At 36.3% G+C, this 13,267-nt stretch overlaps 2 protein-coding genes across 2 annotated transcripts; both read right to left on the minus strand.

Moving 5' to 3' along the window:
* LOC123258920 lies at positions 1-3,792 on the minus strand. Its single transcript, XM_044719174.1, has one exon. The coding sequence runs from the start codon at positions 3,790-3,792 to the stop codon at positions 1-3; it is 3,792 nt and encodes a 1,263-aa protein (XP_044575109.1).
* Positions 3,793-3,846: 54 nt separating this feature from the next.
* LOC123258921 lies at positions 3,847-5,166 on the minus strand. Its single transcript, XM_044719175.1, has one exon. It carries the CDS (start codon positions 5,164-5,166, stop codon positions 3,847-3,849), a length of 1,320 nt encoding a protein of 439 aa, XP_044575110.1.
* Positions 5,167-13,267: the final 8,101 nt, after the last annotated feature.

The raw sequence follows: 13,267 nt of genomic DNA on the forward strand, positions 1-13,267 counted from the left end.
TCAAGAATTGATTGGTAAAGGACATAATAGAGTGATATTTCGTTTGTATATCCCTTGAGCCGTTCGGATTGAAGCTACTCTTGTTACATCATCATCTCCTGGATGAATGTCGACCACCACTCCCAGCTGCCACCGCATACATGGTTGGTTTTTGTCCATCAATAAGACGATTTGATTGATTGAAGTTTCTCCTTGAGAGGAATGCCATTTTTGCCGAATTTGAAGTTCATGGAGGTATTCCAAATACCAACGTCTCCAAAAGTCTTGTCTAGCCTTGACAATGAATTGCCAAACATTGAGTCTATTATCTGGAACATCAGAAAAATCATTTTCAGGCAGCATTGTGAGAGGACGTCCTATTAAAATATGAGCAGGCGTTAAGGCAATAGGATCATTAGGATCACTAGATAGAGAACAGAGAGGACGAGAATTTAGTATAGATTCTATTTGAATAGTTAGAGAATTCAATTCTTCGTAAGTGAGAAGTTGGTCCTTTACCACTCGTTTAAAGTGTTGTTTGAAAGATTTTACAGCTGCTTCCCAAATGCCACCAAAATGAGGAGATAGTGGAGGATTGAACGTCCAGATAATGTTTTTGCGTATAGCATATTCGTTAACGGAATTTTGATGGGATTTTGAATTAAATAACATATACAATTCTCTCAATTGATTATTTGCGCCTACAAAATTAGTACCATTGTCCGAATAGACGTGAGTTGGAACTCCTCGTCGACCAATGAATCGACCAAATGCCCCGAGAAAACCTTCTGTTGTTAAATCGCTAGCAATTTCTAAATGTACAGCTTTAGTAGTCATGCAAACAAAGACGCATTCATAGACTTTAATTTTTGTTCTGTTTCCGAATTTACGTTCTTTAATAAAGAGCGGTCCAAAGTAGTCTACACCTACGTGGGAGAATGCCGCTGATTCGGTGACTCGAGAGCTAGGTAAATTAGCCAGTTTACCTTGCAGTACAACAAGCTGATGTCGAATGCATGTGACGCAATTTTTTACAATTTTACGAATCTGGTTTTTACCGTCTAGCAGCCAAAATTTGTGTCTAAGATTTGAAAGTGTACTCTGTATACCTGAATGGTATAATTTTTCATGTGTTTCTCTAATAATTAAATCAGTAACATAATGACGTGAAGGTAATAAAATAGGATGTTTCTTTGAAAAAGATATAGGAGCATGTTTCAAACGACCTCCTACTCTTAGTAATCCGTTTGAATCGATAAATGGATTGAGACATCGCAATCGTAAGTTCTTAGTCTCTCCGGTTTCCTTAATTTGTTCGATTTCATAATGATATTGTTCGTTTTGAATCAGAGTCAAGATTTTTGTTTCAGTTAATAATTTTTCTTCTACGCTTAACAATTTGTATTTGAATAAATTATTTTTTAACATTCGTAAACAATAAGAAAAGGAATTTATAAGTTTAGAATATGATGAAAATCGTTTAAACAAATTCTCAGTAGTGGCTAATAAACAGGTAATTTTTCGAGTACCCGGAAGTTCGGAAGGAACAGCAGGCTTTAAGTTAGGCCAATTAAGAGGGTCCTGTGAGAGCCACGTGGGACCTTCTAACCACATTTTGTTATTTAAGAATTCAGAAGGAAGTTGACCTCTAGATAGACAATCTGCCGGATTGTCTTTAGTTCTAACATGTCGCCATTCGACTTTACTGCAAAGAGTTTGAATTTTTGTTACGCGATTTGCTTCAAAGACCTTTAGAGAGTTAGGAGACCGTTTGAGCCATTGAAGTACAATAGTTGAATCAGACCAAAACGTAACTTTAGAAATATCAAAGTCAAAGGAGGGAATTGTGTCTTTATATAATTTAGCAAGTAATAATGCTCCGCATAATTCTAATTTTGGAATTGTAACATCTTTGATGGGAGCAACTCGAGATTTAGAACAAACTAATTTTACGAGTACGTCTCCGCGTTCATTTACTGATCTTATATAAATACAAGCACCATAGCCCACTTTACTAGCATCACAAAATCCGTGCAATTGTATGTCAGTCGGATTAGGAAGTAAAATATTACGCTCAATAGAAAAATCTTTAATCAGAGGTAATTGTTCAGCAAATTTACACCAGTGTAAATGTAACTCTTGTGGGACCGCTTCGTCCCAGTGGACCTTTAATTTCCAACATTCTTGAATGATAGTTTTTGCAGCTAATACTATAGGACCCAGAATTCCGATAGGGTCGAAAATTTTTGCAATATCAGATAAGATAGTTCGCTTAGTTATTTTTCGCGATGAATCAATTGGTTTGACTGTGTAAATAAATTCGTCCGTTAGAGAATTCCATGCAATGCCTAAAGTTTTAGAAATCGGATCATCATTGATAGCACAATCTAAATCTAAGGTTCTTTGATCGAAATTATCCAGTGCGTGTCGATGATTTGAAGCCCATTGTCTGAGTTCAAATCCACCCTTTTGCACCAGTTGAATGATTTCATCACGCAATTTTAAAATTTCGGTCAAAGAATTAGATCCAGTTAATAAATTATCGACATAAAGATCTCGTTTTAATATTTTTGAAGCTACAGGAAAATTATGAGATTCGTCATCAGCAAGTTGATTTACGGTGCGTATAGCTAAAAATGGGGCTGCAGAAACCCCGAACGTAACTCGTTTAAGTTCAAAGGTGCTAATATTGTTATTATGATAGTAAAGAATTCGTTGAAATTTGTGATGATCCGGATGTATACAGATTTGTCGATACATTTGAGCGATGTCAGAAGTCACAGCATAAACAAAGGTGCGAAAACGCAAAAGAATAGTGAAGAGATTGTCCTGTATAGTAGGCCCAGTTAGTAGAACTTCATTCAATGAGATACCTTTATCGGTTTTAGCTGAAGCATCAAATACAACGCGTACCTTGGTGGTAGTACTAGATGTTTTAATTATCGGATGATGGGGCATATAATACCCAGATCCACTATCATCCGGTACGTGTACCATGTGGCCAAGATCGATGTATTCGTTCATGACTTTAGTGTATTCAGATTTTAATGAGGAATCTGAATTTAATCTCCTCTGTAAGGATAGAAATCTTTTATAAGCTAGTTGTTTAGAATTCCCGAAATCGACATCGTCTACGCGAAAGGGTAATTTTACTACATATCTACCGTCTGTATCGCGAGTAGTGGTATTTTGATAATAGGTCTCACACGTAGAATCATCAAAGGATCGAGAATCATTAGAACCTACGTCTTCAATATTCCAAAATTTAGTTAATTGACTCGATAGATCAGTTAATTGACAAGTTACAGGAAATACATTTTTATCGTTATTGACTCCCCCCGCTACGACCCATTCCAGTTGCGTTTTTTGTAGTATTAAATCACAATCATTTTGTAAGCAATTAATCTGTCCGACAGATAGAAGAGAAAGTGTGGTACCTGAACCGATAAGGACATCTACAGGTCTTGGTATGTGAAATTGTGGATCAGCGAGTATTATGTTTTTAGGTATGCATATTTTATTACGTGGAAATATTTCATTCGGACTTAATTCTGCAATTTCATCAACGGTTAAAAATGACAATGTTCTTTGAAATTTATCGTTTAAAGATTTACAATTTATTTGTACGACATGTTTTGAAAGGGTTTGCATTCCATTAACAGCCCCGATTGGAATAGAACAATTTTGCATAGGAAGTTTTAATTTATTAGTCAAATTTTCAGTAATAAAATTAGCTGTTGCACAGGTATCAAGTAAAGCGCGAGCTTGTATGAATTTACCTGTTGAGTCACGCATCTGGATGAGAGCACTCATCATCAATTGAAAACGCGGTGTTCTAAGTATGGTTGTATAATTATGTACGACTAGTCAGGCTGTAGATCCCTTATCAGTTGTTACAGTAGCGGGTGATTCGATTTTGGCAGAATTATTTTTTGATACATTAGTATTATTTGTTTGTTGAGTTACATTTTGTTTAATGTGTAACATAGTATGGTGTGATTTGTGACAGATTCGACAATTTCCCGAATTGCAAGTTCCTTTATGTACGCGAAGACAATTATTACAGAGTTTATTAGATTTTACAAATTTTATGCGTTCTCCTACAATTAATGCTTTGAATGTGTAACATTTATAGAGAGGATGTAAGTGTTTGCAACATGGGCAGGCAGAAGAGGCGGTTGTCACTAAAGCTCGAACTGGCGTGTCAGTTTTTTGTTTCTTCAAATTATTATTCGAGTGTTCATTACGTCTTCGTTTGAAGGAATGATCGGAATCGCGATGTTTATCGGGTTTGTGTGTACTAAGTCTGAAGGCAAAATTTGAGACAAATTCACAAAATGATTCGAATGTTGGAAGAGTGTCGTTGTCAGTGAACGTTTCTTGCCATTTGTTTTTAATTTCTGATGGTAATTTATTTTCTAATATTCGTACAAGTAAGGATTCGGTAATATTAATTTGAAGTGATTGTAAATTATTTATATGTTGCCGAGCATCATCTATCAACTTGTTTAAATTATCTGTTGTTGGGATTGAAATTGTATTGAGATTCAGTATCGAGTCATAATGTTTAAAAATTAATGCTCTTTTCTTCTGATATGTTTTAGTTAAAAAATCCCAAGCTTTAGTATAATTTTCTGCACTCGCATCAAAAAGCGCTAGCTTGTTAGCTGCTGAGCCAGTTAAACATCCGCGGAGGTATAAAAATTTGTTTAGATCATCAAGATCATTACGTGTATCAATAAGTGTTTTAAATGTGTTTTTGAAAGATAGCCAATTTTTAAAATTACCATCGAATTTAGGTAAATCAGTAGTAGGGAGTTTAGCAAGTCGTTGAGTCTCAACAAAGGTAGTATTTCCCGCTGTAGTATTATTCGTACTAGTGTTTACATTATGTGAATTATTATGGTTAGTTCTATTCAATTGAGTTAACTTTTCAAATTGATCCATAAGATCGTAAAATAATGTACGAACGTCTTCCGCGAGATTTATTTCATTATCCTCTGGTGTAGTTAATTCGAGTTTCTCAATAAGTCTTTCATATTGTTCAAATGATTCTTTTACTTTTGTAAAGCGATAGCTAATGGACTTAGTTTTAACACCTTCAGCTGTTAGTTCATCCTGAAGTTTAGTAATTTTCGAAGCTATCATCACGCGTTTTTGTTCTAAAGGAACCCTTGGGTTATTCATTTTGTGATAAATTTATAAAAATAGCAGTAATAATAATCGTGATAAATGTCAATTGATAATTAATTGTCTTATTTCTATAATAAATAGATTACTTGTGGTGATCAATTCATCTAAGAAACGACTTAAACAATTAATTATAATTAATAATAAATAATTTGAGAATTAATAATGAAGAAAGAGATTAATTAATAATTAATTATTCTGTCGAACAATAATTAGTCACCATACAATGACCGATTAATTGTCAATTATTAAATAATTAATTAAATTAAATTATACGTAAATAATAAGAATAATAACGTACGTAAATATTTAAATTATAACCAATTGCACTATTCGATTGATAAATTGATTGCCTAGTGACAACCAATCCGTCAGTAAAACTTAAACAATTAATTAAAATTACAAATGAATAAGTTGAATATATTATCAAGTGATAAAATAATATAATAGTTAGTATTATATAAATTTTAATAATTCAAAAACTTATCTCATATGTATTGAAGTCCAACGATGCTGGCAGCAGCTGGGTGGTATAGTGATTGGATCCTTGGATCGTCTTGCTCGTCTTCACAAATCAGGGTTCGTGTGCACTTCAGACCTCACAGGAGGCACCAAATGTTTTGTCGAAAACTATCCACTTAGGATAGTTTCCGTAATTGTTTTAAAAATTATGATTAATTTGGGATTAGGATATTAAATAAAATATACGTCGATTTGTTGGGGAATAAAATGTATATTTATTTATCCCCAGAGGAGGAAAACTCAGTTGGGCTGAGAAAAAACCTCCTCGAATGAAAAAATGTACAAGTAAGAACGCAAAGCGTGTAGTACGAATGAAAAAATATATGTAAATTGCCGTCGCAAACAACACAAACGAGGTGAGCTCAACCGCTTTAGAAAAGCAAATGGTATTAATTCAGAATTAATGAATTGACGCTAGCTTTTAAGCTATCTAGAGTCAATTAATAGTGAAATACTAATTAATTGACGTAAAATGTCAGTGCAGAGACTGATTGATTGATTAGAATTATTAGTGTAGGAACTAATTAGATAATTCGATATCAGAATCGAATAGTTGATAAAATTTGATTTGATAGAATGATGATTAAATATTTAGCAATGAATTTAATATAATTTATTATAAATATTGCGTGTTAACTATGGATTGACTAAAGCCGCGTGGCTGATGCAATCCTTTATTGAAATGGCGCGTAATGACCGCGTGGCGTCACTTATTAATTTTAATTAATTTAATTCACTGAACAGTTACTAATGATTTTTAATGATTTGAGAATTTAATTGGTAATTGAAGTTAATGAAATTAATAGTATTTAATGAATATTTTAAGTGTTCAAGCAAATGCGTAGTATAAGTGATAAATCAGAAAACGATTGACACAGAGTAGTAGTACTAGTACAAGCGTCCAAGCACAACTGCTTGCCGCCGACTACGTGAACCGGCTTCTCTCCCACTAACCAAGGCGCGTATGAGCGACAGCCATGGTGTGACACGATTTTTCACGAGTTGGAGCGATCAAGCCCGAAGGCGCAACTCCTCTTATAAATTTTTATTAAATGTCTTTTCTATCGGTTAAACAGCTCCTATCAGGTGAATCGACCACCCATAAACTGAGTGTAATGCATAGCCATGCACTGCTATATCAATTGTGAGTTTGACTAAACGCAAACACACAAATATTCCTATTACTCCGGCGCTGAACGTGCCGAATTGTACAAATCTGCCAAATGTTTTCTGCCAGGCGCTTTCCGCCAACTTGCCGAGTACGTCTTCGTCCAAGATGTTCAACACGGATGGATTGGAACGGGAACCGTTAATGAATTGTTGTGCGACGGTTTCTATCACGGATGTTTGTTCAATGGGGAACATAATCCGTGTCCTCATGGTGTCCAGATCATCTTTGGTATAAATACCACTGGTGGCCAAATTGGACGGGCTGATGTAACTCCAATCTCCTCTGATTTCGGGCTTCAAGCTGGTAGGTGGAACAGCTTCAACTGGTGACGGCATAAATTTATACCATGTTTTGCCTAACTTATAGTGTTGGAGCAATGGCGAATTGCACGGTATTTCTGATGCCTGCTGCGTAATGACGTGTGTCCTGGGCATCATGAACATGGTCGTGTTACCCCTTTTGACTGGGATCCGATTGTAGCAAGCCTTGGCATGATCGATTCGCACCTCCACTGGTATGCATTGGACTATATGGATGACTTCTCCTGCGAGGACTGCCATATAACCCGGTCCTCCCATGAATCGGAACGCAAACTCATCGGGTTGTGTTGATGCTATCGCTAATGTGTTTTTTAACAAATCTTTTTCTAATTTCCAGCGGTATTTCATAACGTCTATATAAAGGGACTCGACCTGACGCCTGATGTACCTTTCCACGTAGATAATCTTAGCATTTATATAGAGAAATAGATCTAAATTATCTGCATTGATTTGAATTGCTTTGTTTTGACCCAACTTGTCAAAATTTTTACTCTCAATGATAAATATTCGAGGGTATTCAGTTTTAATAATGGAAAGGTTACATGACTCTTCAGATCCAGTCACTGCTAGTGAAAAGCTCGTATCATTTTCAGTCACAGAATACACAGTCCCAGACTTTGAAACAAGTTTGGACGATGCTCCCTTGTACAAAACTGAATACGTGCCTTCCTTACAATATTTTCGTGGCATTGACTCCCAGAAGGTGTGACCTCCGTCGGAGTCAATGCAATGACCTTCACTTGTTTTACAATTATATCCTGAAGATAAAAATATTTTATTTAAGTCAATTTTAACCCTAGCTAAAGCGGTTTTTAAGCTTATTTTTACTGTGCCTAATACGACGACAGCACTCCAAGTGCCATAAGGGTCCGAATATTGGGCACCAGCGCAATTGCCACCCGAAGTGACGCTCCCAGCGAGCGTAATACTCCGTGAAGCGGTCGAATTGACTTGCAGTCCATCAATTATTGTGTTGCCAATTTTGAGGGTGCCATAGTGATGTGCCACTTGACACGCCTCACGAGAAATCGGGTAGACATATTCTATGTGGGCATTTTCTACTAAAGATATGTGGGAGTGCATTCCACAATAGTAAACGACTCTAGTAATTTTTATTTTGCACTGCATGATTTCTACATGATCAAATTCATTTAGTTGTAACAACGTGATATCCACTAGAGACATGTCTACTTATGGAGAAATTTACGAAGAATTATTGAGAAACTTTACGAAGAAATTAAATGAATAATAATAATTATATCTACAGACATTTAAAATTGAAATTTAGTTTCCCATTCTCAATTATTTATCTTATACTTCTATTTTCAATTGTAAGATTCGGTAATTATTTATTTTCACGGGGTGTGAAATCAACATGTTTAGATTATTTTCTACTTAATAGATATTTTTTTTTTTTTTTAGAATAAATCTATGTTACGTGTGAGCCTACACCTGGTTATTTACCTGTCACGTAAACAGACCTCCGGACTAGCTCAGCGTCTCACTGAAAAATATTTAGATGTTGATAAAAGGGTGGGTCGCGCAGTGAATGAAGAATACTCATGAATTACGGTACTAATTGTTTCTTGGGCGTCCCCAAGGCATGGGAGTTGCCCGAAATGGCCCTGAGAGTCTCTTTTACAAACTAATTCTATTTATGAAAGCAAATCTAATCCAGTACAATAATCCATTTGATGCAATACTTTTGATTCTATAACTGAGAGAGAGATGGGACAGCAACGAGAATGAGAGTCTTAGGAGACAATTAATCACGATGCAAGACAACTCGGACTCGACATAGATTCGGACAGACTAAACGACTGACTGATTACAAGAGGCCGCTCCTCCTGAAGGTCCCAGGTTTATGTAACCTCGGTCGCGGATGCCGCCAAACACCTGTATCACTGCGCGGAACTTGTATTATTCCGCGGTTGAACTCAGATTATTCCGCCCTGAGGAACTAGGTGGTTATTGTCAAGTTCCCTAGTCAGCAGAAAATGGTATCAAGGCGCCGAAAGCGGTTCCCTGTGCTAGAGTACCTGTTCGCTCGGTTCCCATGAGAAAGCGTCTCCTCAGCAACACGTGCAAGCAGCGATTCTCGGTAACCAGAGTCAGGCTAGAAATACAACGGAAATTCGGTGTCTAATTCAGGTGGGCAAGTTGGCCCATCGATTTATAGAAAATATATATAGAATATCATAATATTGACGGGAGGGTAGGCCCACCCGTCACAATCTAAAATAGAAAAATTTTTCAAAATTTTTTTTTCAAAAATGGTAATTTTTGGGATAAGAAAAATTATGAAACATGTCAATTTTTTAACTAAAAATAAATTATGAAAAATGTCAAATTTTGGGTTAAAAAAAAGTTTTAGCAAAATATCTAAAAATTAATATTTTTGAAGAATTTTTTTTTCTACTTGTAAAATATTTTTTTTTATTAGAGTAAATCTAAAATAGAAAAATTTTTTTAAATTTTTTTAAAAATTTTCATTTTTGGATTAAAAACAATTGTAATAAATTTCAATTGTAGAATAAAAAAAATATGAAAAACGTCAATTGTTGGATTAAAAAAAAAAAACTGAAAAAATATCAAAAAATTAATATTTTCGAAAAATGTTTTTTTTTATTTGTTTATTTTTGAGTACCCTTTTCTGAGGTAGTTATTATTATTATTTATTTATTTACTTATTTATTTTTAATTTTTAAATATCAACTTTTCATGAAAATTTGTTTGAAGTGATTGTACCAAGCGATTCCGAAATCTTATTAGCTAGAAATCATAAAGAATTCGGCAAAAAATAAAAAACCTTTAACCAAGAGTATTAATCGATTCCAAAAACTAATTATCTTTTTAGCTTAAAAAACAACGCCATTTTTGCAATTGCTGAATACTGATATTTTCTAATTTCACTACTTTTGTTTTAGGCACACTCACCCACTCGATTTCATGGTATTATTTATTTAATAAGAAAAGTTGAAAATTTGTTATCTAACAGTATATGTAGAATTCATCTGTCAACTCTACAAATTCAAGGGGGTCTTCTGGTTTGACGCCCTGATTTTTGAGCATTTTTTTAGGATTTTTTTATAAAGACCAATGAGGAGATAGAACTTTAAACTTTTTACTATTTATTTATACATATTTCAAGAGTGTATAGTTGAATTTTTAGCCATGAGTGGAACCACAGTAGAATCACCACCAAATCACGATGGATCCACGATGAATCCACAGCAAAACCACAAATTAACTTACGGTTGAATCACAGTAAAACCACTGTGGAACCACGGCAGAGTCACGACAATTCCACTATAAAACCGTAGGTTGAACCATGATGGAACCACGATCGAACCACAATAGATTCACAGTTAATCCACTGTAAGACCGCTGTTGAACCACGGTGGAATCGCAATGGCAAAATGGCACAAAATCCACAATGGATCCACCGTGGTTCCATCGTGGCTCCACAGTAAGTCCACTACTACCGTGGTTCCATCGTGGATCCACCGTGGTTGCTAAACTGCGAGGGTAAAGGTGCGGCTATACAGTATTTAGACAATTGATCCTGGATCGTAAGTATGTATTCGTTACCGCGTTTAGTTACCGGTAGTGGACCTACGATGTCCATTGCAACTTTCTCGAAAACTAAGCCCGGGGTATCGGTGATTAACATCGTTAATCCCGTTGTCTCGTTTTCACGCGTACTAATTTTTTTAACTGGCAATCTAGGCATTGTTGAATCCTAATTTGCACGTCTTGTTTCAAATTTTCCCAATAATAATGAGTTCTAATTCGGTTATACGTTTTCGACACCCCTTTGTGTCCCCCTATTGGGGATTTATGGGCCTCGTAAAAAATCCGATCCCGATCTTCTGGAGGAGCAAACTTAATCGTACCTAAACATATTATTGGTTTTATTTCGGTTTCTATTCCATAGACTTCGTGAAGTATTGAAAGGACTTCTGTCCACGGAATATTTTCTATAGATTCAGAGTATGCTATCGAAAAAGAAGTTATATTTTTGTCTCTCAATATTCCCGTCAATTCAACTAAAGTTTTCGCTATATTTAATCTAATGTTTAGGGATGATTCCCCACCTGACTTACGAATAACTAAACCAAAATGGTTTCTTTCCCCCTTTTTGTACCAATTGACCTGGCCAGTATCCATGTATCCTATCTTCGGAAGTTTATCTATTTCTTTTAATGATTTGGAACCTACATCGCAGGGTTGTCCACTTTCGTCCAGAAAGTAGACCAAATTATCCTTCCTGTATTGAAATAAATCCTTGACTACGATGATCTCATCGGGCCTCGTATTATTTGATTCTTGATTGTTTCCTGTGTAAGGGTCATGTGACTCACTGATAGATGTTTCATCCTCACTATCAGTGTCACTCCCCGAAGATTCCGATTCAATTGGTTTTTGATGAATCGAATCCCCCTTTTTATTTAAATTTGTATTAATGTCTGTTTCTTCCACCGGACTGTCCGATTCACTGGCATTGGGCTTGTTTGCCGAAGTAGAATCGCTTACCCGAGCTCGTACTGTTTCACTGGAAGACTTGTTCCTCTCCGTCTGTTGGGAGATTCCTGGATTCAAGTTGGACGATTCCAGGAATTCTACCGTCTTTCGCGGCCTCCCTCGCTCCCTCTTCGACGGTCCCGCCATTTTTTCTGCAGGTTATCTTCTAGCCGCCTCCGAGCTTCCTAAATCCTCCGTAACCTGCGTTAAACGTTGACTTTGTGCACGTGTCGTCACGTTTACCGGTTCTATTGGGTTACGCGATAACGCATCCACGTTCAAATTGATTTTTCCCGGTTTATATATGACGTTATACTCATATTCCGCGAGTTTTAGACGCCATTTCAAAATCCGAGCATTTCCTTCTTTTGAAGTTTTAAACCAGACCAAGGGTTTATGATCTGTTACCAAATCAAATTTGCGACCATATACGTACGGCCGAAAATTCTTCACTGCTTGAAGCATTGCCAATGCTTCTTTCTCGTACGTGTCGTATCGTAATTCCGCATCTCTCAACACTCGAGAATAATAAGCGATGGGTTTATCTTTCCCTATTTCCCCTTGCGACAATACTGCCCCTATTGATACTCCTGAAGCATCCGTGGTGATTATAAACGGCTTTGAAAAATCGGGGTACTGCAAGATCAGTGCAGTGCATAATGCTGCTTTCAATTCTTCAAAGGCAGCCTGAGCGTCCTCAGACCACACAAATTCGCTATCTTTTTCCAGCAATTTTGTCAGAGGTTTTGCGATTTTCGAAAAATTTTTAATAAATCGGCGATAATAGCCCGTTAATCCTAGAAATTCCCTAATATTCCGTTGGGTCTTTGGAACTGGAAAATTTGTCACTGCTACTAATTTTTCGGGGTTGGGTTTCAACCCCTTTCGACTTATAACATGTCCTAAGTAATTCACCTCCGGACGCAAAAATTCACATTTTTCTGGTTGTAATTGTAAATTCGCAGTACGTAACCTATCCATAAGATCGTCTATCCGTTGTTCGTGTTCAGCGAAATTTTTCGCGAAAACAATAATATCATCTAAATATACGAACATGGATATTCCTTGGAGTCCAGTTAAAGCGCTATCCATCAATCTTTGGAAGGTAGCCGGTGTATTTTTAAGTCCAAATGGCATGCGGGTGTATTTCCAGTGACCTTGTGGGGTTGAAAAAGCGGTTTTTTGACGGTCTTCGGAGTCCATTTCGATTTGGTAATATCCTGATGCCAAATCGAAAACGGAAAAGTATCGGGAACCTCCCAATTGGTCCAAAATATCAGCTATGGTGGGAAGAGGATAGGCATCGGTGATCGTTGTCTCGTTGTAACAATACTTTTCCCCAGAATTTAACTAAATTCGACCGATGGCGGAGATATCGGCTGGGTAGGGTATTTTACGCTCGCCCTTCTAAATATATAATAAATTAACCCGGAAACCCCTCAGGCTGGGTTAGTGCACATTTGGACACCAGGTAATTTTTGTGAAAAATTACCAAAAATAATAACAATTCCAGGGGCCGCGCCGGACGGTCAATTAACGATTTAAATCAGTATGAGTGAAA

The sequence above is a fragment of the Cotesia glomerata genome, linkage group LG2, assembly GCF_020080835.1.
Source record: "Cotesia glomerata isolate CgM1 linkage group LG2, MPM_Cglom_v2.3, whole genome shotgun sequence".
In the NCBI taxonomy this organism is placed as follows: domain Eukaryota; kingdom Metazoa; phylum Arthropoda; class Insecta; order Hymenoptera; family Braconidae; genus Cotesia; species Cotesia glomerata.

Excerpts from the sequence above, each read along its gene's own strand:
- LOC123258920 (XM_044719174.1), bottom strand. The coding sequence starts at position 3,792 with ATGAGTGCTCTCATCCAGATGCGTGACTCAACAGGTAAATTCATACAA.
- LOC123258921 (XM_044719175.1), bottom strand. The coding sequence starts at position 5,166 with ATGAATAACCCAAGGGTTCCTTTAGAACAAAAACGCGTGATGATAGCT.